The following is a 27,558-nucleotide window of genomic DNA, read 5'->3' on the forward strand; positions in this document are numbered from 1 at the left end:
AACTTCAGGATCTGTCCTTCTAGTGAGCACTCAGGGCTGATTTCCTTAAGAATGGATAGGTTTGATCTTCTTGCAGTCCACGGGACTCTCAAGAGTCTCCTCCAGCACCATAATTCAAAAGCATCAATTCTTTGGCGATCAGCCTTCTTGATGGTCCAGCTCTCACTTCCGTACATTACTACTGGGGAAACCATGGCTTTAACTATACGGACCTTTGTCGGCAAGCTGATTTCTCTGCTTTTGAAGATGCTGTCTAGGTTTGTCATTGCTTTTCTCCCAAGAAGCAGGCGTCTTCTAATTTCGTGACTGCTGTCACCATCTGCAGTGATCATGGAACCCAAGAAAGTGAAATCTCTCCTCCATCGTCTCTGGAATCAGACCGTGGGGGGGGGGGAGGGGGCAAGAACAACAAATGGGTAGGTGCAATTAATAAAAGAGGGGAAGTGAAACGAAGCAAGGAGATATATATATATATTTGGTAAATTCCACAGCAGCATGCACTTTCCAGCCTGTGCGCCAAACGCGAAAGGTACTGTATCTTTTTCAAACCCTCCAGATCCGAAGATGGAGAGACCTCAGCCGACCCTACGCACCGTTGGAAGATCTCCAAGACCCACAAACTTAAGAGAGCGAGCGAGCGAGGAAGCAAAGCAGGACAGGAGGCCCCGCCCCCCGGCCTCCCTCCGCCCCGCTCCCTCTTTTGCATATCTCCTCCGATTGGCTGGCGCCCCTCGGGCCACGTTCGTCGCGGCGCTCCCTCTGCCGCCGGCCTTCTTTATTAATGAAGCGGCCCGAACTGCCGCTGCCGCTTCTCTTGCGCCTCTGCGCGTGCGCGGCTCCTCGCCCGCCGCCTCAGCCGGGGTCGGGACCGGAGTCGGGAAGGCGGCCGGGATGCCGGGGGGCGGCGGCGGCGGCGGCGAGGGCGGCTGGAGCGTGTCGTTCGCCGGCTGCGGGTTCCTGGGCGTCTACCACGTCGGCGCCGCCAGCTGCCTCCAGGAGAGAGCCCCGCACCTCATCCGCGACGCCCGCCAGGTGTGCGGGGCCTCCGCCGGAGCCCTGACGGGAGCCGTCCTCGTCGGAGGCGGGTCACTGGGTACGAGGGAAGAAGACGCGCCGCCGCGCCATTTCATTGCCCTTCTCTCTTCTTTCCCCTTATTGCTGTCGTTTTAAAGGTTCTGCTGTGGTGTTGTTGTTTTTTTATTGCGATTATGTTATAATAATATTATTTGGGCGGACAAACGAAACATTAGGCTTTAAAGGCAGCAATAGCAGAACAGTCGTAAGAGCAGGGAGAATAAACTGGTAATTGCAATACAAAATAGAAAATTCTTTTCAGTAGCACCTTAGAGACCAACTGTGTTTGTTCTTTGTATGAGCTTTCGTGCATGCAATTATGTTATAATAATATTATTTGGGCGGACAAACGAAACATTAGGCTTTGAAGGCAGTAATAGTAGAACAGTCGTAAGAGCAAGGAGAATAAACTGGTAATTGCAATACAAAATAGAAAATTCTTTTCAGTAGCACCTTAGAGACCAGCTGTGTTTGTTCTTTGTATGAGCTTTCGTGCACACGAAAGCTCATACAAAGAACAAACACAGCTGGTCTCTAAGGTGCTACTGAAAAGAATTTTCTATTTTGTTTCGACTATGGCAGACCAACACGGCTACCCACCTGTAACTGGTAATTGCAATAACCGCAACAAAAGCTTTTTTAAAAAAAGAAAAGAAAAGAAAAGAACGAACGGCCGTAAGCTGTATCCTGCAGCTTAATGCAAGGTTTGCTTTTTTGCACCGGATGTACGCCTAATGAATCGTTTTTGTATGCGATTCATTAGGCGCTTTTATGTTGCCCGGGGCAACCCAGAGTGGCTTAGAACTCAACCAGCCACTGGAGGGCGTGTGCGAGGGATACACTTTATTGCTTATTCAGTTTATTAGGCACTTTTATCTTTCCCCAGGGGCGACCCAAAGTGGCTTACAGCTCAAAGAAACGCACCCTTGGGGGTGTTCACCCTAAATATGGAGAAAGGGTGTTTGTTTGTGTTTGAGGCTGTTGAAAAGGGAGCAAGGCTGCAGATGTCAGAATGAAGTGTCCAGAATCTTGATCTAGGGTCAGAAGCTCAACTCGGGTCTTAATAATGCTGGAGAGAGTAACTCTGAATATAAGGTGAGGTGCATGTGCAGCAGAGTCTTAGGTGGGAACTTGCGGATCAGTCATGTCTTTCTTTAATGCAGGATTGAGCCCAAGTGCCTCTCATTAGAAATCAAACACGGACTTCTAATGGTGGGGAAAGTTAGTTAATGGTGGGAAAAGTAGACCTGAAGGAACGTCTCCACCCCCATCGCTCAGCCCGGACATGGAGGTCCAGCTCCAAGAGCCTACTGATGGTTCCCTGACTGCGAGAAGCGAAGCTACAGGGAACCAGACAGAGGGCCTTCTTGGTAGTGGCACCCGCTCTGTGGAATAGATGTCAAAGAGATCAACTATTATATGACTTTCCGAAGATAGGAAATATATAGGGAAGCTTTTTAATGTTTACTGTAATAGTATATCTACAAACCACAATACAGTAGCTGGAACACATTGGATATTGGTTAGTTCTTATACTCTCCAAACTAAAGATACCAAAGATCCTGAAGGAAATGGAAGTTCTTTGTTGTTGTTCAGTCGTTCAGTCGTGTCCGACTCTTCGTGACCCCATGGACCAGAGTACGCCAGGCACGCCTATCCTTCACTGCCTCTCGCAGTTTGGCCAAACTCATGTTAGTAGCTTCAAGAACACTGTCCAACCATCTCATCCTCTGTCGTCCCCTTCTCCTTGTGCCCTCCATCTTTCCCAACATCAGGGTCTTTTCTAGGGATTCTTCTCTTCTCATGAGGTGAAGTTCTTATTATTCTTCAATTGAGAACACACCTATTGGCAAATATCATTAGCTTTATTGTTGAACTAATTTAACATGGCAGTTCTTACCCGCTTAAAATAATTATGAAGAAGAGCATTTGTCTCCAGAGTTGTCCACGACTGGACCTAACGGTCAGGGGTACCTTTACCTTTTTATAGCCTGTACAGGCTGTTCCCTGCTGTTTTTTAAATGTTAGTGTGTAAATGTATTTCAGTATAATTGGTTAAAATGCAGAACAGCTCAAAGTTTTAGTACAAAGCTTCTTTATTTACTCATTACTCTGTTTGCTCCATTCACAAGGAGAAAAACCTAATATACCAGAAGGAATATGAAATCCTAACATTTTACCAAGTGGAGTTATGCTGATGTTTGAGGTTCTGGTCACTCAAAGGGCTTCCTATCCTGACTAAACTGGAAGTCGCTGTCAGCTTTTGTTAGTCATCTTTGACTCCCAACATCCAGTATTTATTGGGAAGTGTGTAAGTCACATTGATTTTAAATGACACAATACAGGACCATTATTTAGTTAGCTTTAACTTTCTTTATCCAAATCATCTCCTTCCTTGGTGTAGGGTTTAGAGTGTTGCAGTCAAGACTTAGGTTACCTTTAAAGTGTTTTTCCTCTTCAGTCTATGCCCAGTGAACTCATGGCACAGGTTACAAGTCGGGGTGGATTGATGTACGTGTATTTATGAGTACTGTATTTCATTTAGTATAAGTCTAGACTCTAGACATTAGTTAGGAAAAAAACAGATACACCAGCTAACCCAAATGTGCGGACAAATATTTGTGGATAACTTATGCAAAAATGGAACTGATATATTTTCTTTCAAGGTTGTATTTTGTGCAGTGTTAGCAAGCTACTGCCACTATGTACATAATTAAATAACCACAACAGTGACCTTTTAGGCAGTTCTCACTTGGACTTGTTTGCCTTTTAGCTCCTCCTGTAAGCTACAGAAACTTTGGGGCATGTTTGAGAGAGCACACTTGGTTCACTGCTGCTCTGCCTGGACTGATACCGCACCCTTAGAGCTCACCCCAAATACCCTAATAGCTTCTTACTATATAGATCTGACAAAAAGATCTGCCCACTTAATCAGAGCACCTTTTTATCCCATTAACATTTTAAACCAATTAACTGATTTAAATATTGTAGCCTAATTGTGATAGTACCAGGAGGATTGTATCTAGTACTTGTATGTCCATCATGCCACATTACTCCTGCTCATTTGAAATAGGACGGGCATAGTAGGCTTTAAGCTTCTGATCCGAGCCTTGTTTTTTGTTTTTTTCTTCCAAAAACCCCAAGGTTCATTGACCAGAGCCAACTGCAAAACAGTGGCATGAGGGGTTGGTGGGCAGGTGTACACTTGGAAGTAAGGAATTAATTTCATGCGCAGCCTAGAAACCAATTTTCAGTACTGAGCTCAGTCTTTTCATCCAAAACTCAATTCCTAGCTTCATTCCAAAGCCTTGGGTTTCAGCAGCCTAATTTTTTTGGCGTGGTGGTGGTGGGAAAAGCCTTTTTCATCTTACTAATATTATATATTTATTTATAGCCCTCGTTTTTCTTTGAGGGCTTACAGATAAAGACAAGAATCACTAAAAACAAAGGAAAAAACAACAAAACATGAATAGAATCAAACTATATACATATATAAAATCTGCTTAAAAGATACCAGTATTTACAGTAAAAACAGCATGGCACAGGCCCTTTCATTAAAAGCAGTCAATTCCCAAAATCCTGTTGGAACATGGTCTTTATCTGCTGGCGGAAGACAGCAAGGAGGGACTCAGTCTAGATTCTCTAGGGATGGAGTTCTAGAGTCTGGGAGCAGCCACCAAGAAGGCCCTCTCCTATGTCTCCACCAAGCATGGCTGTAAGGGTGGTGGGACCAGGAGAAGGGCCAATCCTGAAAATCTCAAAACCTGGGCAGGTTCATACGGTCTTCCAGATAGATTGCACCTGAGCTGTGTGACCTGGAAACTACAACTAATCCAGAATGCGGCAGCTAGACTGGTGACTGGGAGCGGCCGCCGAGACCACATAACACCGGTCTTGAAAGACCTACATTGGTTCCCAGTACGTTTCTGAGCACAATTCAAAGTGTTGTTGCTGACCTTTAAAGCCCTAAATGGCCTCGGTCCAGTATTCCTGAAGGAGCATCTCCACCCCCATTGTTCTGCCCGGACACTGAGGTCCAGCGCCGAGGGCCTTCTGGTGGTTCCCTCACTACGAGAAGCCAAGTTACAGGGAAGCAGGCAGAGGGCCTTCTCGGTAGTGGCACCCACCCTGTGGAACGCCCTCCCATCAGAGGTCAAAGACCAGACTTTTAGAAGACATCTGAAAGCAGCCCTGTTTAGGGAAGCTTTTAATGTTTAATAGATTATTGTATTTTAACATTCTGTTGGAAGCCGCCCAGTGGCTGGGGAAACCCAGCCAGATGGGTGGGGTATAAATAATAAATTATTATTGTTGTTGTTGTTGTTTGTTTTTATTGGGGATGAACAGATAATGGGGAACTTTTCTGGCTCCTCCTGCCTGATTCTTTCCTTGATCTTATCCCTTGATGGAGGTCAGCACCAAAGTGCTGGGCTTGCTGCCCATAGAGACTGTGTGCTCCTTTGTGTTTCTTTGTGTCGGTATCTCTAGCAGAACCTGGTTTTGTTTATTTATAATATTTGTTGCTCATTCTTCAGTGCAGTTTTCTCAGGATAGGAACTGAATGAGCCCTCCCAGTCACACCTGTAAGAATTTTGACACCTGCACTCTGCACCTCTTCCAGGGAAACCCCTTTAAACAGCACATTGCAATAATCAGACAGAAGGTTACCCATCAGTGAAACCCGCCACCTCTTCTGAAGGGACTGTGCATCACACAGGAAAGTGCCCAGGAGAGCTTCAGTTTATCCCCTGCCTTCTATCCTCATCCCCACACTCTGGGAAGAAGGCAGAAGAACAATGTGTACTCTGTCCCTCCTCAGGGTTTAGAAGCTGCTTTGATTTTCTCTCATTTGCTGTGTGTTGGGAGCAGCAGGAGCTATTCCTGGCTCTTAAGGGAAGCTTTTCCTTCTACTTTTCTCCAGAGTCCACCTTAACCCCCCACACTCCCATATTTTCTCCTTCACCAAAAAGCATTCTCCACCCCTCTCCAAACCAATACAGTAAAAGCCAATCCCTTCTCTCTTGTGCTGTCTCCTGACATGAAATGGCACAATAGCATTTTTGTGAGTTGCAGCATGCCGAATTGTGTGTGAAAATCTTAGTTAAGAACCTTAGAGGATTAAACTCTTATCCGTTAAAATGTTGCCTTCACTTTTTAATTAGTGTTCCATTTAACTGAAAGAACATCCTTTCTCAGCGACTAAATATAAATATATACATATTAGAAAACCTTATTTGTTTTTTTAATAAGAATTTACTGGATTTTAATAATAAAAATACACAAAATACAAATACACTACAAAAACTACACAAAATACACACAGACAAAACACTTATTTACTCATCCTTATCTTCTGTATAATCCTAAGCTTGGAACTTCCTCGCATCCTCTCTTTTGCGTTCATTTCTAATCTTCTTTAGTAACTTTGTAACCTTATTTGAGCTAAATTAGGTTTTATAGTTTGGGGAAGAGTGTTCAAATTTAGAGCTAAGCATTCCAAAGGACCTGTTCTCTACATTTTATTTTTTATTTGAGTTTTCCTGAATTAGTTAAGAAGTGTGGGCAGATTCTCTTTCACTCTATTTTCCATTGCTAAGTAACAGTTATAATGGTCTCCCATATTTAGCTAGATTTTTCTTCGCATGAGAAAAACTCAGCAGCACCAGGAAGAAAGTCTTGGTTGCTTATTGTGTAGTGCAGAGAATTTGATAAGTATCCCCACCTTTCAAGGGGGAAAGTCCACGGCCTTTAGTTGAGAGCAAACTATTAAACTGCTAGAATAACTTGTATGGCCCAACTACTTAGATGCATAGGTGACAGGTAAACAGTTTTCAAGCATTTGAAACACAGGGAAATGCAACCATAGGAAGCTGTACATTTAATTACTGGAAAAAACCCACCCCCGGCACTGCTTCCTTCTGCCACTGTTCTGATAAATTGTGCACCTTTTATGGCATTTTGATGATAGCTGTAGATAGCTTATAGAAGATAGGTAGGTAGGTAGGTAGGTAGGTAGGTAGGTAGATAGATAGATAGACAGACAGACAGACAATTTGGTGCTTAATGGCCGCAGTCCTATACACCAGGGATTTGAAAACTGGTCCTTTATATACTGTTGGACTACAGCTCCCATCATCTCTGACCATTGGCCAATGTAGGTGGGGCTTATGGGAATTGGGAGTCCAACAACATCTGGAGTTCCCCATGCCAGGAAGTTAGTCCTTTTGAGCTCAGTGAGGCTGACTTCTGAGTAGGATTGCATAGCTTGGTAAAATGTACATGTCAATTAGATTTCACCACCAATATAAAAAATAGTATTTTTTTGCATTATTAAATGAAATATAAATTGTATGCAAATCTACATTATAATCCAACTTTCATTGATTGGTAAAAAAAATGTAATAACTTATTATTTAATTAATCATACTCAGTCTGTATTGACCCCTTCAAGATGTGTCAGCTCTTTCTGTGCCCTGCATAAGTAGGTCAAATTCCTCTTGGAAAGCTGAATTTAACTTCCTTTCTGGACATGAAATTGAGGACCAAAGGATAAAAAGCAGCCCTTGTAAACTGGTGGTAGTAGTAGTTCATTTGCTGTCTTCTGATTGGGTGAGGAAAATAAGCTGAGACTCTGCTGACATGTGGGACGATTAGTCATCTCCCCCCCGTAGAGAAGGTTACTGCAGGACATTAACCTATTCCATTTATTGGGCAGCTCTTGGGGAGAGAGAGAGAAGGAAACATATACTAATGCCTTAGATTATCAAAGTATCAGCAATGGCTGATCTAAAATACAATATTTAGAAAATAGTTTGGGAGTGTACTCTTTTCAGAATAGTTACACAAGTCCTTGGGCAGATAGCAGAGTTTGTTTAATTTGTAAAATATTATCTCTTCTAATGAAATGCTGTTATTAAAATGTATTTTCAGGCCACCAATGGCAAATAAATAAATCAATGAATGGTAAAGTTACCTAACATACCTTTAATGTGTCATGGCTCCATATTCTTTTTTTCCTTATTTATTTATTATTAGTTTGGATGCTTGCCAGTTGACTGGTCAAATAATGTCAATTGACTGGTCAATTCATTGAGGTCAGATATTCCCTGACAGCTATGATTCTGTTGACATTTGAAGAATTGGCCTGCTGTCACAACTTAGCATAACTGCGTTTCAGAAACTATTTTTTAATAGTTGAAATGACCTTTGAGTTTTTGTTTGTTTTAATCTTGTAACTTCAGGCTGACCCTGTCAATGATAGGAACTATCCAGGAAATTGTTCACTTTTATGGAGCCTTACCTAATACAGATAAAAGTTGTAATAATTTGTTTTTTGAAAGGTTATAGCTGCCAAAGGGGGCAGGAGATTGTGCTATGAACTCATGCTGATCACAAATTTTTGTTGATCCACCAAGGCCAGATGTGTTTTGTGACCCCTGACAAAAGCTGTTTTAACCAATTTGGTTTTCACAATTAGTATGTCCCCTCTTACATGCAGTAATGTATCTTTCAGTGGAAGCTTGTGCAGATGTTCTGGGTCTAGCCAGAGAAGCAAGAAAGCGAAATCTTGGCCCTCTTCATCCTTCCTTTAATGTGATGAAGATTATAAGGGATGGACTTTGCAAAAATCTTCCCGAAAACGCTCATCAGTTGATATCAGGGAAACTTTCCATTTCGCTTACCAGAGTGTCTGATGGCAAAAATGTGTTGGTATCCAACTTTAATTCCAAAGAAGAAGTCATACAGGTATAGTCTCAATTTAACCATGTTTGGAATAATGTTCAGAATATTTCACATTTGTCTCAAGCTTATTTTTAATTTGTTTCCTTATATTCATTTTTAGAACATTTGAAAATGACTGTGTTAGAGCTTTACTTTGGGGAGATTTTCCTATTAGAAATGCAGTGTGCAACTCACCTTTCTCTTCTTTTTGACAGGCTTTGCTTTGTAGTTCATTTGTGCCTATATATTGTGGCCTCATCCCACCTTCATTTAGAGGGGTGGTAAGTACCTGCTCTTTCTTCCATACTGTAAACCAGCATCAGAAGACTGATGATGATAGAAAAGGTGTAAATCTTGCTATTCTGATGTCTACTTTGCTGTGTGTCCTTCATATACGTGGCAAAAAAAAAAAAAAATAGTTCCAGGACAGCTTCATGTGACAGATAAGAGACTGAAATGTTGCCTTTACAAAATAAGTTATACAATGTAATGTAACAGTTGTTTTAAGGAAACTAGATGTTAATTAAAAAAAAAAAAAACTTACAGGGGTACCTTGGGTTACGTACCTGATCTGTTCCAGGGTGCCGTTCGCACCCCGAAAAGTACGTAACCTGAGTGTCCATTATGTGCAAATCGTGATATCGCACTTCTGCACATGCGTGGACTGTGCAAAATGCTTCTGCGCATTCGCAGACACGTCTGCGCGGCGAAATTCACTTTCGGGTTTGTGGGGTTCGTAACCTGAAAAAATGCAATCCGAAGCAGATGTAACCCGAGGTACCACTGTATTTGGGGCATTTCTTTTTATTCTTCTTGTGCATCAGTTTGAAGATGGAAGAACTATGGAAACAGGATGCCTCTATCTGCTGTGGTCTAAACCACAGAGCCTAGGGCTTGCCAATCAGAAGGTCGGCAGTTCGGATCCCCGCAACGGGATGAGCTCCCGTTGCTCGGTTCCTGCTCCAGTCAACCTAGCAGTTTGGAAGCATGTCAGAGTGCAAGTAGATAAATAGATGCCGCTCCGGCGGGAAGGTAAACGGCGTTTTCATGCGCTGCTCTGGTTTGCCAGAAGCGGCTTAGTCATGCTGGCCACATGACCCAGAAGCTGTATGCCGGCTCCCTCAGCCAGTAAAGCGAGATGAGCGCTGCAACCCCAGAGTCGTCCGCGACTGGACCTAATGGTCAGGGGTCCCTTTACCTTTATCTGCACACAAAGTATGTAGGGTGCCACATTGCATGATATTGTATGAAGCAGCGGGTGTGCCTCCTGCCTGGCCATGTTGTCATATTATTAGGAATCTGTGAACCATCCTTGGAAGTTCATTGTACACAAATCTCTTTATCTGTGCACTCCATGGAGCTCACATTTCTGTACATGAATATGTTACATGGTACATATGCACATAGATTTAGCAATACAGTACAGACACACAGTAGTTTGTATCTGGGCTCGGGCTTCTATGTGTTGGTTGAGAACTGTCTTGCAGAGTACCAGAAGAAGCGATCTTAAAGATGAGATGCTAATTGTTATCCTCTTAATTGTTTTAAGGCCCTTTCTTAAGCAGTGTATTTCAAGGCCTTACGTAGAACTTGAGGAATCCTATTAAAGGCTGCCTGCATTGAAAGGAAACATGAAAGATGTTGATCTTTACTAGTGTGGTTTTGTCCTCCTACTTTAGTAATAAGGAAAGAAAAATGATTCAGGTCAAGTATGTGCACATTCCAGAGGGTTAAAAAATAGTGCTAATATTCGTGTGAAAGCGTCATGCGACTTTTTTTTTTTTACTTCAAAATCAAAACTGCAAAGAATAACAGTCTGTGATTTAGTGATTATTTTTTTTTGAAAAGCCTGCTGATCTAGATTTTTTATAAGTCTTATATCTATTCATTTTTACTCTTTAAAAGCTGAAATCCTATATGAGGTGCAAAGTAGCATATTAGACTAAATCCATGGTTCAGGTTAATCTGGTTGCTTTGCCCTCGTGGCTGGACAATTATGTTACCTAAAAGGATTTAGTTGGGGTGACAAACATAAGAGACATGCCTGAAGGCCTGCTTAATTTTATGAATTGGCTTTGCCACTCAGTATTGGCATAGAAACAAAACTATAGGAGGTAGCGTGCAGATCGTGCAGAAGCCTGCAGTTCTCACGCGCAGTCCTGACATCTCCCATTTGGGATCTTTTGATGTAGAGGCCTGGACACGCTCTAGAATTTGGCGCCCTGAGAGCTAACAAGGACAACAAAGATAGATCTAAAGTAAATTTTATTATATCAAAAGGAGAATTAGTAAATATGATAATAATCAACAAACAACACACTAACAGTAGGCTAGGTTTGCAAGAGTTATACATGAATAAAAGAGATTGAGCAGGAAAAGTGTGTGAGAGGAGAAGGTTGCCTGGATGAGGGGAGAGATTGGCTGAAAGGGTGAAGGTGGTACCGGATGGAAATTGGTGCTGCCTGGCTCTAGAAAGAGAAGGGGAGGTGGCAAGGGAAGAAGGCAGCTTGGAGGGGTTTGTGGAGCTTCAGGAAAGTTCTTTAGGTAAGAATCTGAAGAAGCAGGTGGGATGCCACTTTTGGGTGGCAATGGGCCGCGAGGGAAGGAGAATATGAGGTTGTTGGTATGGGACGGCCAAGGAAGAAGAAAAGGGCATAGCAAGGGGAAGAAAGAGCAGGTCTGCCTGGGAAACAGGGACCCAATTGGGCTGGATAGAGGGGGAAAGTAAGAATTTGGCCAGCTGACTAACTTGTTAGGGAAGAGAGAAGGGGGAAGGTTCTGAGAGGCTGGGGGGTTTGCTATAGTGAAGGTGAAGGGGCCTCTTCAGCAATAAAAAGGGAATAGAGACAGGAAAGGAGAAGGGACAGGTGGGAGTCCACGGGAACCTTCCTGTGCAGTGACGTAAGGTATCTTTGATATCTGAAAGATTCCTACCTGTTAAGGCGAAAAGCACCACCCTTTATGCTCAAGTTGGACTTAAAAATAAAAACAAAGACTGCAAATCCTGTCTTCCTGGCTATGACCAGAGGTTAAAGTTTTTAAGTGGCACCAGTCAGGAAGAAATTGTTCTAAGTGTCTGAGAAATGGCTTCTAAAATGCATTTTCATTCTGTTTTCCAGGTGAGATAGGGAAAGGAGTTTAGCACATCTTTTGAGATCTTTGGCTCATTGAAATGACTTGATTAGTAATTGTGGGGAGGGGGAAGATGTGACATTTGGGGTTATCATGCAGTCATTTAACAATTCTAGGAGTTTGGTGTTATTTTATTTAACTTTAAAATTACAAATGATAAAGGAGGGTGGCAGATAATTTACAGGAAAGGAGACAGCAGTCAGTAGTTGGAGGTGTTGCCTCTCAGCTTGTTTGAAAGGTTGGTCTACCTGAGGTGCTGTAATGACTGTAATGGAGGCTTTCTCTAGGCCTCTCCCAGCCAAAACCCAACAGCTTCCTTTGGTATAGGCAACCATAGCAAAAGCTGGATTTTTTAAGGCTGATTTGTATCAAGATTATGCCCTTTGCTCAAACTAGGGTGAATATTGGAACCTTGGTCGAGCAGGGGGCAGGGTGAGAAGGATGTGAGCCCTATGAAACACAAAAGTGAGTTGTAAATTTCCTTAGCGAATGTTTTCACCAGGCTGAATTTTGCCTCTAAGTATGGTGCATGCCAAAAGAGAGTCCATAGCATTGCTTCCAGTGTTGCAGAAGTTGCATATAATCTGAGATGTGCACCTGCACATTTTCAGACATTACTTGCGATCCCGAGGTGCACAAAGCTCTGTTTCTGTTCTGAGCAATGGCTTGTGTTGGGTCAGTACCTGCTCACATAGAATACTACTACTGAAAGGTGTGGCAAGTGGACATACCAGGCTTCCTTTCTGAAGTTGCAGAGCAAGTCAGCTAAATTTTGCTTAAGCAAATAGATTCCTTATCTTTCTTTTTCCTTCCCTCCCCAAAGCGCTACGTCGATGGTGGAATAAGTGACAACTTACCGCAGTATGACTCCAAAAACACCATCACAATTTCACCTTTTGCTGGGGAGTGTGACATTTGTCCCAAGGGCAATTCTGCAAACTTCCATGAAATGAATCTCACCAACACCAGCATTCAGTTTAGCCTAGGGAACATCTACCGTTTAACTCAAGCACTTTTTCCTCCAGAACCCAAGGTATGTATATTCACTATTTTCTCTGACCCAATCGCTAGTTTGTTGGCATGTATGTTTATATGTTCCTACCATGGAATGCTAGACAGATGCACCTCTCCAAAAGTATAGTTATGTTTAAATTAAATTTTTGTATTTATTTAAATTTATAGCCCACCTTTCCTCCTAGAAGCTCATGGTGGCATACATGGTTTTCCCACCCCACATTTAATCTAGATATTAGAGGATGATCAGGCGCTACTCGAGTGCATCTTAGGGGCACGTTCAATAAATTCATTGAGAGCAATTCCTACTAGCAAGGAACAATGTAAATGGTGGTAACCCTCCTCAGTTTGCAATATTGGGGTGGGAGTTGAGCAATGATTGGGGCAGATTTGGTGCAGTTAAGGTTTAAGGAAGGAGGTGTGCAATGCTCTATGGTGCAATTACTGTACAGTTGTTTTCTTTCACTATGATAAAGTGCTTACTTGAGCCTTTTGGTAATGTGTCAACAGAGTGTTAACTGGCATGAGATGCCTTTCTGTACGTTGCTCTTTGGGAATTTTCAATAGTCTCTATTTTTCTGTGAACAAGACAAAAAAATAGTCAAAAATTGGGAGTTGCCTTATACACAGATTTTTTTTTTTTTGCCTTATACACAGATTTACTGGTATACAGTAAGTCTTGGGTCTGAGTCATGGGAGTGCTGGCCTCAGGGCCTCAGAGCTGGTTGGAGAGGTGAGGCAGTGCACAGGCAAGGAGGGAGCATGGCCACATTGTGAGGCGAAGTCAGACACAGGCTGGAGAAAAAGCTCAACAACTTTTTGGCCGATTTCCCACAAAACTTGAACAACTGTAAAATACTGATTTCTTTATTTGGGGCTCCCAAAAGTAGGGGTTGTCTTATACATGGTGTTGTTTACAGGTGGGTAGCCGTGTTGGTCTGCCATAGTCGAAACAAAATAGAAAATTCTTCCCAGTAGCACCTTAGAGACCAACTGAGTTTGTTCTTGGTATGAGCTTTCATGTGCATGCACACTTCTTCAGATACAGACTTCTGTTTCAGTGTATCTGAAGAAGTGTGCATGCACACGAAAGCTCATACCAAGAACAAACTCAGTTGGTCTCTAAGGTGCTACTGGAAAGAATTTTCTATTTTGTTTCGACATGGTGTTGTGTTATACATGGAAAAATACAGTACTTCCTCTTGTTTACTAGTTTTTTTATAACCTTTTTTCAGGTGCTAGGAGAGATCTGTGAACAAGGCTATTCGGATGCTCTTAGATTTTTGAAAGAAAATGGTACGTCACTGCGATTTCAAATCTATAATATGGTGAACAGAATGTCGGTCACAATGTCAGGTCATACATTTTTGTATACAGACAAAAGATGCCGACCGTGGTTGCTCCTATCTTTGTAACATTGAGTTCAGATTACACACTCTGTGTTGGGACTGTTTTTGAAGAATGTCCAGAAACTTCAGCAAGTTCAAAATGCAGCTGCTAATATCAGCTGGAACCCAGATTCTACATTGTAGATGTATAGGATCATCTTCACTGATTCCCAAACTGTTCCTGAACCCCAGTTAAAACTGATTTTATTAGTCTTATTATTTATTAAATTGATATACTGCCTTTCATCCATAGATCTCAGAGCGGGTCACAGCATAAATATTTTCTCCTAAGCAGTTGGAGACTTGGACATTGGAAGGATTATGCCTTCCCACCTGATCCTGCCCATGAACATAGCTTATTATCTGTGTTCTCATGCTATAGAAAGTGTGGTCCAGGGAAAATTCAGTAATGACTATATAGCATCTGAGGCAGTGCAGTTGTGGCTTCAACTCTACTTGTTATAATAAAAGTTTGTAGACAGTGTTTTCTATCAGAAGTGGGTGATGCTAGGCTTGCCAGAGTCTTATCATTCCATCTGCTTAGTATCATGTTTTCTCGATACATGATGAGGCATTTTCCCCTCAAGGACTTAGAAGGCTAAGGTGACTTGGTTTATATAACTGTGGCCATACACTTTGGGAAATGGATAAATCTTCGTTAGAGAGTTGAGCTTGGATTTAAGTTACTTAAATTCATTTCAGTGAGTCAACTCTAACTTATTTGGCATGGCACAATGGCCTGAGCCTACTTAATTACACAGAAATTCCACTGACTTTTACAATTACAGGCAACCTTGTGGTTTGTTCTTGAGATCCAGTATTTCCTGAACATACATTGTGTCTTAGACATTCCAACTCTTACCAAAAAGATCCAGGAGCAGCTGTAGTTTTAAAGCTCACTCAGCAACCTGGGGTCTATACTGTGGTAGAAATTAGTGTCCTTTTGTAGCACTCTTTGAAACCAGTCTTAGTAAATGATGCCAGCGTGGTAGAATTTATGGCTTGGTTCAGTGTTAAAGCCGCCCCATGGTATGTTTGGCCATGCAGAACAGACTTCTGGCCCAGTGTGCCCTCCTTCGCTCATGTTCCAATTCATTCCATTCCAGATTTGTGCAAACCATAGGTTGTCGCACAAATGGAATTGAAACCCATTTGCAGTCTGTGGTTTGTGCCAGACATAATTTGTCTGATGTGGATGTCATGGTTAACTATAGTTTCAGTGAGGGAATCAGAATGTTTTAAGCTGAAGACTGTTCACGATAGCCAAACTATAGTTTGGTTATTAGATTTGAAACAGGCATTTGGAGTGGGGGGGCACAAGGAATGCAATGCAATTTTTCCTTTGAAAATGGGCTTTGCCTGGCCAGTTTGGAGGTACAGAGGAAATGTGCTAATTCTCTACTGTTTGTCAGGGATCTTTAAAGAGATTTCTAGGCTGACAGTGCTCATTTCCATCCGTTTTTCTACTCTTGCATTGCCCACTTCAGACAATATATGATGTTCTTTCTTCAAGATTGGAAAGTTTGTACTAGAAGACTTTTCAACCTAGGAGTAGTGCAATCTTTATGCCCTCTTCCAACTCTGTTTTGCAATATGATGCCTGTCATGCTATTGAGTACAAAAATACCATCACATCAGAAGCTGTTTTTATTCTGTCTTCCTCAGGTATACTGTATGATTCAGTTTTAGTTGACTTGGCCTTAACAAAGGAAAACCATCAGGAATGTGTTCAGACCCCAGATTATGCTGATAAAAAAACAGTTGCAGCAAATGAAGCCAAAAAAGAGATGCAAGATGAAGAAATGCTTATTGATCAGCTGCAATTAGCTGCTTGGCCATTGGATGGAACCATTTTTGAGAATCTACCTCCTAGACTCCGTAAAGGTAGAGATTTAAAGTATCTCATTTTTATTGTAAAACTAAGTTTCATTAAATTATTTCAGTAATTAGTAATGATTCAGCACTTGTAAATCCAACATGATTTCAGTGGGAGAACATTTAACACATTCTTAAATTTCTCCCATTGAAATCCGTGGTACTTTAAAGTGTTTGACTTGGGCTGGAACATGACCAGTGCTTTTAACTGCATCTGTAGTGCCTTGTTTCTGTAACACAGTGAATTGTATTAACTCTGGTCAGTTATTATATACTATGATAAAAGTTTGTTTTTCAGTTTATTTTTGCTAATCATCTTTACATACTTTAATCTTAGGCATAAAATAACTGAGAAACCTACTGTTGGTACTTATCAGTGGCATAGCGTGGGTTGCTGGTGCCTGGGGTGGGCAAGCCACTGATGCTGCCAGAACGTCGTCGTCGTCCCCCCAAACCAGAGCCTGGCCAGGCAATGTGGCTCTTGGCAGGCAAATCCTCCCAACACCTGCAGAGAAGAGGGCCAGGCCAGGCTGCGCTGGGGTTACCCCTTGCCAACCTCCCTCTGCCTGCACCTGCTCACCCTGGGCTGCTCTGCCACCTTTGCCAGGCCAGGGAACCTTACAGAAGCCGGTGCCTGCATGGGGGTACCTGGTTGCACCCCCTCAGAATTTTGCACCCGGGGCCGTGGCCCCCCAGCCCCCATGGTACTTATAACTGGACAAATAATAAACATTCGCTACGGAAGTGTCTGGAATACTGTGCAAATTGATTTAGTAAAACAGTTTAACTAAGAACCTGGGTATATATTTGTGCATCACATAAGAGTCATCTTTGGCCACCTTTGAATGAAAGTTATTAATGTTGGATACTAACTAAATCTTGGTGCCGACGTGGCTTTCTGGATGCACATGGAGAAAGAGTGTACCCATCAGACAAACTATAACAGAGCAAGTGGGGTGAGGAGGAGAAGGAATAAGCCACGTTGACTAATTCCTTTCTCTTCCTTGCTTGGCAGTTGCCCCTCACTCAGCTTCCTGTCTTCCATGTTCAGAAGACTTGGAGTTTTATTCTAAGGCTGTAAGGAAAGAAAAACAAGTAAACTGCAAGGAGAACTATCCAGTGAATAAGCTATTGAATAGAAATCTTGGTTGAGTTGTGCTATGAGTGAGCAAGAAAATAAAAGTTTTTCCCAAGCTTTTGAGGGCCAAAATGCATTGCTTTTTCTGGATTAAAATTGTGGAAAAACCTATTTTTATAATACAAAAAGGTTTTGAGTGTAAAAGAGTAAAAAGTTTCTGTTCTTGGAGGATCCACCCCTGCCTTTTTTCACGAGTCTGTTCTGATTGAAAGGAAGGCAACTTAGAATAATGATTCACAGAAGTGACACAATGAGCAGCCTCTTCTGATTGTATATCATCTGCATGAGGAATGCTAGGATAATCGGATAGTAAGTGAAGCAGACTCGGTGGAATTACCTGTCCCCATTAGAAGCCGACGGAACATTACTGAAATTTATGGTGATGAATTGGCCTGTATGTATGTAGGAGAGTACTAGGTGCATTTAGTTGAGTTCTGTCGTGAGAAAGCCTGTTGTGGGTTATCTAGCATGATTCCAGGCAATGCTTCGTCACTCTTGCAGAATCTAGAAGCCATTATGTTCATGTTCAGTTGAGATTAATGACTGTATAAATGACAGCATTGCAGGAGGCTTGTAAAGAGAAATGTGGACTCTATGCTCAGCTTTCTAAATTTCTACCAATGCGACTGATGTCCTATGTGATGCTGCCGTATACTCTGCCAGTTGAGTCAGCATATTTTGTGGCCTTAAGGTGAGTGTTAAGCATGGAAGTCTGCCCTTGTTGTACTAGTGTTTTTACTTAGCACATTTTCTAAGGGCTCACAAGCCTTACAATAATTCTTTTTTTAAAAAAAAAATCATATGTATTCCAATTTTCTTATAAAAAATTAAATCCTGCAAGATAGGAAAGTATTATCCCTGTATTGCATATGGGATGGAATGATGAGTGGAATACTGCTGAGAGGTAACAATATATTTAGGTAACTTTTGTAGTCATGGCTAAAGTTTGATTGAACTAGAACTTCCAGGCTCACAGTGCATTCCCTTAACCACTATATTATTCTTAAAACGATCAACTGAGAAATAGTAGATATATTTCCTTTTCCATGTGTGCTTTGGTGTTCAGTTTCATAAACAACTTGGTGTGTGCAGGAAGCTTACTTTTAAAACCCTATATTTTAATTGGTGTGCATCTCCAGATTTAACTGAGAAACTGGCTGCATAGGGAACTCTGTTCAAGGAGTCTGCAATTATAATGGCCCTTTAAAACATAGCAGTAATATTTCCAAACCTGCTGTAGAGAAAAAACTAAAAATTGAACACCCCTATGGTGTTTAATTATAAAGCACCCTGAGACTGCGAGTATCGGGCAGTACTGTATACAAATTCAATCAGTCAGTCAATAAAGCAAGCAAGTAAGCCAGCAAGCCAAGTTTTAGGTGGGGCAGATTAGCTGATGTCAGTAAGAAGCCCAGAGTCCTTCACTCCCATATGGCATTTTCTCAAATCATGGTTCTGCCTGAAACACTATTATTTATTCCTTACAGATTAGTAGACTGGTTTCCTGATATCCCTGATGATGTGCGATGGATGCAAGGTCAGCTCTGTCAAGTTGTGGGCACAGTATATTCCAAAGCAAGAAAAAGATTACTGAGTATTCCCAGGTATATCTTATGCTGCTACATTTGTTGGTCAGGTGCAGATATAATATTTCCGATTGCTTTAATCATTGTGAGTGTACTTGCCTCTTGTTCTTGTGATTCACTTCTTTTAAACAAACTTCTCTCCCTCTGCATCATACTTTTTAATGTTTTAATTTACTTGCCTCCCTCCCACAACTTTAGCTCTGTCTCACTACACTAGAGTATCAGTGCTCTGATTCTCATCTGTCTGCACTAAAAAGCTGTAGGAAATGATGCAGAGCAAAAGGAAGGCCACAAGATAGCAGTCATGCAAGTTTCACTGCCTTTAAAAAAGGGGGGGGGGCTAATTTCTGTATAAGAAATGTGTAGTATTTCAGGCAGACCCAAGAATATTACCGGTAATTGATGTGTGCATGCAAGCACTGTGAAATACAGGATTGCACACTCTTGGAATGATACAATTATTGGTGTCTTTTCAAAACCCTCTTTCTACTCCTGTTCTCATCCATGGCTGGAGTATGTTTTAAGATGCCACCTACCCCCCATTTTATCCATTAGCAAAAACTTGGAATAGGTTTAGACATTTTTGCTAAGGAAATGGTAATTTGAATAAAATCACCAAACCAGGAATGACCACAGGAAATAATTGTTTGGCTGCTTCCCCTCCCCACCCCTACCTCTTTCCTTTGCTAGTTTAAAACGAATAGTAGCAAAGACTCGTGAATTACTGTATTTTTGCTCCATAAGACGCACCTGAACATAAGACGCACCATGTTTTTAGAGGAGGAAAGGGGGAAAGCCCTGTTTTTTTTGAGGATCAGCTCACAGTTGTGCAGCTTCTTTTGGAAAGGGGGAAAAGCCTTGTTTGGAGGAGATCAGCTCGCAGTTGTGCAGCTTCTTTAGGAAAGGGAGCTGTTTCTACAGTTTTCAGACAGATAATCTAATCAGCCTGTCACATGTCGCTGGGGAAACAAACAGCCTCCTCTGCAGAATATTCAACAATGGAGGCAAGGGGCGGGGCAGAAAGAGAGCCATATCTCTCTCCCAATGGCTTGCTGATCAGCTGTTCAGCGGCTTCCTTTAAACACCCCCTTCTCTCTTTGCAAAAAAAAAAGCACGATCTGCTTTTGGCCCCTGGGCAATTCGGCTCCAGGGACCATGCATTCACTCCATAAGACACAGAGACATTTCCCCTTACTTTTTAGGAGGAAAAAAGTGTGTCTTATGGAGCGACAAATACGGTAAATAGAAAGCTATTAAAGCTAATAAATACAAACCTGAATAGCATGAATGAAATTCTAGTTAAATCAGAGTTGTTTAATTAATTGACACAGGGTAATCCTATACAGTGGTACCTTGGTTCTCAAACTTAATCCATTCTGGAAGTCTGTTCCAAAACCAAAGCGTTCCAAAACCAAGGCATACTTTCCCATAGAAAGTAATGCAAAACGGATTAATCCGTTCCAGACTTTCAAAAACAACCCCTGAAACAGCAATTTAACATGAATTTTACTACTTAACGGGACCATTGATCCATAAAGTTAAAGCAATAATCAATGTACTGCACTATGATTGGATGTTCGGCTTCCGAAAAATGTTCGAAAAGCAGAACACTTACTTCCAGGTTTTCGGTGTTTGGGAACCAAGGCGTTTGAGAATCATGATGCCACTGTATAAAGATGTTTTCAGTGAAGATTTGGTTTTTTTTAAAAAAAAAACTATCCAGTCATTTACTGCTGATTGGATGAGGATGGGGAGCATATCCCATCTTTATATATGATAAAAATAAAAAGTTGCTGAAGTTATTGAGATTTATTCTTCTTTTTTACAGTAAGGAAAACAGTGCATTGCTTAGAAAGTGTCAGACTGCCCCCCTGAACACAAGTCTTCACTCTTCTTACTGCCCTCCTAAAATGCCTCGTTCTTCTACACACCTCGAAGAGTGGCTTTTGGATCTTCCATACTGTGAGGACTTGGTTAAGAAAGAAGTTGCAGTGGGTATAAATGAAAGCTTTGACTCCATGCCTCCCTTTTTTATGAACTCTGAAGAATCGGGAGTGGAAGTGGATTTTGACTCCTCCTCTGAGAAGAGTTTCCAGACTGCCTCCGAGGACTAGCTTAAGAACTGTGGCATAGACAAAGAAATCTCAGTCTCGGAGGCATCAGTTTATCTAGCAGATTGCCAAACAGTCTTTTGGAAGACTGGCTTACACTAGATGACAAAATGCCTTTGAGGAATCTTTTGTGGAAAGAGAAATGTGCTGTTCTGGTCCGGCTTCCTGATAATGACTAAAGGGTTAAGAAGACCCTAGTTAGTGCAATAGAACATGGTTTACCCAAACAAGATTTTCAGCAGGAAAAAAGTGATTCATGTCTTCTGATTTCTATTGGGACAAAGCATTTTTAGCAAAACCACTTCATTTTAAAGTATTTAACTTTTATAATAGTCTTTTTCTTGTTTGTCTTCATATGTGGTGTTAGCACTTGAGCAAAATCAAACAGTGTGTATTCAGATGACTATGGCATATAGGAATTTTTGGGAAGGACTCTGAAGTTTTACTTGCCTTATATCTATATTTATGATACTTGTGGGAATTGTTAACATCAGTTACACTCCTTATCGTAAGGCTTCATTGTTTTTCATATAGTATTTAGGAGGCATTGTGTGTTCTAACAAGTGTGGTTCCCCCCCCCCCCCCGTGATTCTTTCTCCCTCATTGGGTTGGAGGAGAAGCCACAGATGAGAATTCAGTGCAATGCACATGTGCCAGTCCATACCAGAGCATCCTTAAGGGCTGAATTCAATCCCAACAAAGAATACTTTAACAATGTTTTACTGAAGGAATCTAATTGTAGATCATTTTCTCTTAGAGAAGGCAGTATGGTGTGGATCAAGGGAAGAATCAGCTGCAGATGTCATCAAGACATGTGCTGAATGATTTACCTATCCAAATAGCTGAGAAGTTACAGTGTGATTTGTAATTAATGGAGCTTAAAAGCTTCTTATTATTTCTCGTAATCAAGCAGCACTGGAAGCTTTTGAAAACAGATTAAAATCTGAAAAATGAACTGTATATGGCTTCCCTGAAGTAATCACAGAAAACATTCTGTTCTCCGTTGCACTAAATTCAAACCATTTTAGCCCAGTCTTTACTAACAAAAAATGTGCCAATATGTTTTTTTAGTTTCATTATAGGTTAGGGTCTTAAGTTGCACAACACGTGAGAGCTGACAGTAGTGCTAAATCATGAATAAGCTACTTTTCAAATAGTTTTAATTTTAGAAGTACATGTTGGGATGTTAACATAGATAGCCCCTCTGAAATCTGGATACTATATTTGATAGTGATGTTTTGAGTATTCCTTGCCCACCAATTCTCATCACTTTAAAGTGACAAGGATACTTATTTGTGGCACAGGATTTACATTGCATTCTCCAAAATGGTAAATGATTAAGAAATGCTGGTCCCATAGGCTGTTGGGCACCCTCCCCTGGTATGGCACTTGGAGGACTGGTCTCTTAGCATAGTGGTCTAAGATTCAGTCAAATAGATTTTGGCTTGGGAGTCTATGTTAAAAATGCGGTGGCTTATATTTTGACAAAAATCAAAGCCTTCATAAAAATGGGAAGTCTTGTGTATTTATTTTAATTATTGACTTTGGGAAAATTTAATTTTGACCAGACATTTAGCAGTCTTTCAGCTATGACTTTATACTGTGAAAACCGAAGGAAGTGCTGTTTTTAGAAAAACGACAGCGAAGCTACGTTTTAAATTTTTAACATTGCAAAAATTTTCTTATTTATATCCTTGCTGGTGCTATTTCATTCAAGATACAGACATAAATGAATTATTTTGTGTGATCGCTGATTGTATGCATTATTTTAAAAATCTTGATTGCATTTCCAAAATGGGCCAGAATATTACTCCAGTCACTGATCTTTATATAAAGAAGCAAAATAAAGAGACATAAATGTTTTTGATGTCTACTGTTTATAATAGCAAACTGAATTTAAGATAATTGTGGTTTGAAGGAGGGAGCTCAAGGAATATATTGTATTGTACCACTGTAAAAGCAGCAGCTCCCAAACTTTTTGGGGCCATTGCCCCCTTGGTTCCATAAACTCATCCATGGTGCCGCTTACCATACTCTGTAAAAATCATTATTCAGAACAGCAGTAAAATTCAAAACAGTAACAATTAATTGTACATTTATTCAAAATCCAATTTTCAGTACAAAATTATTGAATCTGATCCAGTGATGCCAGCTTTTCAAAGACTATTAGTAATTTACATCACCAGAATCCCTCCTGCTGCCCCCCCCCTATATAACCCCACCACCCACTTTGGGAACCACTGCTGTAAAGTTTTAAAGTCTCTTAAAGAGGTTGTATATTTAAGCTATGGAATTACAAAAATTGAAGCCTGTATTTCTGCTTGTACCATTGCACTGAAGAGCCATTGAAGCCTCTATGACTCTTCGGGAAATATTTTAAGATTGGTCCCTGCTGCTGCTGGCAAGACGTCCCTCTCCCTCTCCATTCAGCGAAATTCATAGCGAACAAATATCTTAAAATGATTTCTACCTCCTGTTCTTATAAATTATGTATTTTGAAAATGAATAGAAAGTTTAAATTTAATATTCCAAGTATGTATTTCTTCTATGGAGTGGCCATGTTTTTGAGATTTGTATTCTGCCACATTATTCCACAAGACAAGGGCCTCTTTTACATGGGAAGTATATCTTGTAGCCTTTGTGCTCCATTTGCGGTGGTTGGAAAAGAATGTGTCTAGCAGGGATGAAGATAACAGGTGGGGATGTTGGGTGCAAAGTATGTATGTACACACCTTAAGGGATTACAGCTGTACTGCAACAGCTATCTCAAGCAGAGCCCTTGGGTCCAGAGTTCTTTTTCTCAACTTCTCTAAAAGCTAAACGTTTTTATGGTTACAATGTAAATTCAGTGAGGCTATCGTTTGGTTTTCAAAAAAGTGTTTTTCGGTCTGTTTGGCTGACAACATTAAACTACAGTACTTGCTATTTATGTTACATTCTGTTCAATATGAAGAACAATTGATAATAATACTAGTATTTGTTGATCACTTTGTAACAAAAGAGAAATGTCCCAAAGCAACTTAAAATAAAATACAATTGAAAATCAATCAAAAGTCAAATGAAGAATGATTTACAATACACAATATCTAAAATAATAATTCAACAATATATCATAAGGACAACCTCCTATCCTCCCAAAAGACTAACACAGCAGTAGAGGCTAGCGCAATCACCAAAGGCCTAGGTAAACAAAAAGGCCTTGGGGCTAAAAACTTGGAATTATAGCACCAGGCATGTTTCATTGGGGCATACATTCAGCTGCACAGTCACTCCTGAAAAAGCCTGTTCTCGTGTATTTCTTTTGCATTTTCCTCACATGAGGCACATAGAGAAGCAACTCTGATTAATATTGTAGTTCATTTTAGCAGAGGCTTGGGCTTCCTGAACTACATGAGGTTTCGTAAGTCAAAACCAGCCTTTTAAACTGAGCCTAGAAGCTAACTAACTGGTAGCCAGTGCAAGCAGACCAGAATCAGTGTAATAAGCTCAGATCTTCTGGTCTCTGTGATCAAACTGCTGATTTCTGCAGACAGGCCTCCATCCCTTGCCCAGCCAGTGCAGGATTATGAAATGCAACTATGGGTCAAAATAAGACTGATCTAGACAGAAAATTACAATTGAGCTTCAAAATTCCAAAAATACATTAAGAGGGCCCTCCTGAGATTTTGGCTGCCTAGGGGCCTCCACAGAATTTGGCACTGTGCCCAGCAGCCAGCTTCTTTTTAGCTGCAGGCTACTGGAAGGATTTTTTAAATTTTTTAATTTAATATTTTATAGGTTTCTTCCCCCTTCGTCGCAAGCGTGCGCTTGTTTTTCATGTAGGCAAACAACATAACAAAAAAGCCCTCTAGCAACGTCCCTTCCTCTTAATTTCTAAGGACTTGAGGAAGGGGCTGAAAACTCCTCCCTCCTCCCTCCTCCCTCCTCCCTCTCCAGTCCTGCCGTGGCGCTTGAGGCGGCGCTTCTTGAGGCGGCTTGGTCGTCGTCGTCGTCTTGGTCGCCTCGGGGTCTCCGCCGAGAGAGAGGATGTGCGAGCCCAGCAAGCAGGACATGGGCGCCGTTTCCCGGAGGCTCCGCGCCGTCCCCACGAACAAGGTAAGCAAGCGGGGCAAGGGCGGCCCGAAGGAGGGAGGGAGGGAGGGAGGGAGGCGGACTTCTCTCCCCTGACACGTCGCGCCTCCGCCGCCTCCCTCCCGCCCGGCCCGCGTCTCCCTCCCTAGTCCTCCCGCCCGGCCCGCGTCTCCCTCCCTAGTCCTCCCGCCCGGCCCGCGTCTCCCTCCCTAGTCCTCCCGCCCGGCCCGCGTCTCCCTCCCTAGTCCTCCCGCCCGGCCCGCGTCTCCCTCCCTAGTCCTCCCGCCCGGCCCGCGTCTCCCTCCCTAGTCCTCCCGCCCGGCCCGCGTCTCCCTCCCTAGTCCTCCCGCCCGGCCCGCGTCTCCCTCTCCCGAGGCGTCTCCGGAGGCTTCGTGGTTCCCGTGGGTTCGTTTACTTTCGCCTGGAGCCGAAGAGGCCAGACAAAAGCACAAGACCCCACGGACGGAGATCGTGATCCTCTTCAATCGTGATCTCGCACCCGCTGTGCTTCCCGAACTCCCTCCCCCAAATCGCATTATCCGCCAGGCGCCTGCGGTTTGCGATCCTAACACCCCGGGGTACGTAGGGAGCAAGCCCCGTCCGATTAGGCAGGGCTTACTTTCGAGTAGACGTGGCCAGATTCGTTTCTTTTATTTATTGCATTGATGCATTATTTTTGCATTTATTGCCTTTATCTTCCAAGGAGCTCCAAGTGGTGCGCATGGTTCTCCCCCCATTTCATCCTGGCAACAACCCTGTGAGGTAGGCCAGGCTAAGAGAGGGAGACTGGCCCAAGATCAGATCACCCAGTGAGCTTCGTGGAAGATGTGGGGATTGGAACCTGGGTCTCCCCCTGTTGCAAATGACTTGGTTTCTAGGGACTTGAGGAAGGGGCTGAATCCTTTAAGGGTTTGGCTGCATTAGTTTGCAGACAGGCTTTGGGTGAGTTGCTTTCTGCTTTCTTTTTTCTGCTGCCCAAGGCCAAAAACGCAAAAGAAAAAAGGGCACATGGATTTACTTGGATCAAGTATTGGGAAACTGGGAAACGTAGGTAGATGTGTCCTTCCTGATTTATATCCATCCATGTATTGTGGAGCTGATGTTGTGATTCCTCCCTTGCCTTTTGTAGGATGAAGTGCATCATCGGCTTCCTGCCCAGAACTCCTCACTCCTTTTTCTTTGCTGGAATTCACGGTCAAGGTTCTGTCTGCCTTGTCACTGTCACTGTGCAAACTATTCAGAATGTTTTCAGCGTGGAGACTGGTTACCGCCTCTCCGATGACCAGATTGTCAACCATTTCCCAAACCACTATGAGCTCAGCCGAAAGGACTTAATGGTAAAAAATATTAAGAGGTACAGGAAGGAATTAGAAAAAGAAGGCAGCCCTCTTGCAGAGAAAGATGAAAATGGAAAATACCTTTACTTCGGTAAGTTGTCTTGGCCAATTCAACTATTTGTATGTGTATTTTAAACACTAGACATGCCTCAGTAGCATGTACTGTATATTTGATTTGGTGAATAGCATTGTGCAGGTGGAGGCAAAAGGGTTAATAAGCTGACCAATAGGAAGGCCAGGGGCGGAGCCTAACTGTTTAAGGCTCAGCACAGGGGTTTTGGCAGTGAGTTCAGTGGGGAGTTCAGTTAGGAATAGGGAGGCAGTGGGAGCAGTGGGAGCTGGGAGGCGGTTGGTTCGGTTGGGTTCTTGGGGGTGGACGGTTTAAGCGTGAGAGTGAGCTAAAGGCAGCAATGAGACTGAGGGGATAAAGGGTAACAGTGTATTCAATATCGAAAGCTAGTTGGTGTGTGAAAATAAACTCTTTATTATTCTTTTTTTAACTTAAATCCTCCTCCCTGTCGGTGGTTCTGGGTTCCGGTGACGGCGAAGATGGCGGCGCGGGTTTTCGGAAGGCTTTCCGGACCCAGGAGGAAACAGGCCACAGCATGAGGGGGTCTTCTGAAGGTTCTTTCCCCCTCTGGGCTCCAGGTGTTCTTCTTGGCTGTCGCCAGGCGGGGGCCACAGCCCCTCCACAATATCCGCAGGTGAATTATTATGGGGCGGCCCTTGGCTGCTATGATCATCCAGTATGATGCCGGGCTGCTCTTGTACAGACCCCTCTGCTGCTGGACAACATGGTCTTGGGGTCTCCTTCCTCCTTTCACCTTCCTCCTCCAGGGGGCTACCTGTTGGTCCTCTCTCCATTTTCTTCAGATTTGGCTGAGTTTCTAATAGGTGCCAAGGCCACCTCTACTGCCACCTCAACTGCAAAGTGAGGTTGGGATAATGAGCTGATGTCACAAACTGGTTAAGATCAGTCCATTTCCTCTAAAGGGGGGGGGACCTGTTTCCCCTGAGGGTGACTGCTTAACACACCACCCAAGAGAAAAAGGAGAAAAGCGGAAAAATCTTTTAGTTTTGTAGCAAGAAAGAATGAGTGTCCGGAGTTTT

General features: G+C 42.4%; 1 protein-coding gene across 1 annotated transcript; it reads left to right on the forward strand.

The window, feature by feature from the left end:
• Positions 1-564: 564 nt before the first annotated feature.
• Positions 565-21,518, forward strand: LOC117046230 (1-acylglycerol-3-phosphate O-acyltransferase Pnpla3-like). Its single transcript, XM_033148027.1, has 9 exons — positions 565-1,093; positions 8,588-8,820; positions 9,012-9,077; positions 12,752-12,961; positions 14,178-14,238; positions 15,996-16,214; positions 17,902-18,034; positions 18,831-18,947; positions 20,758-21,518. Exons 1-9 carry the CDS (start codon positions 565-567, stop codon positions 21,041-21,043), a joined length of 1,854 nt encoding a protein of 617 aa, XP_033003918.1. The 3' UTR covers positions 21,044-21,518.
• The last annotated feature ends 6,040 nt before the right edge of the window (positions 21,519-27,558 follow it).

Source organism: Lacerta agilis, chromosome 5 (genome assembly GCF_009819535.1).
Source record: "Lacerta agilis isolate rLacAgi1 chromosome 5, rLacAgi1.pri, whole genome shotgun sequence".
In the NCBI taxonomy this organism is placed as follows: Eukaryota; Metazoa; Chordata; class Lepidosauria; order Squamata; family Lacertidae; genus Lacerta; species Lacerta agilis.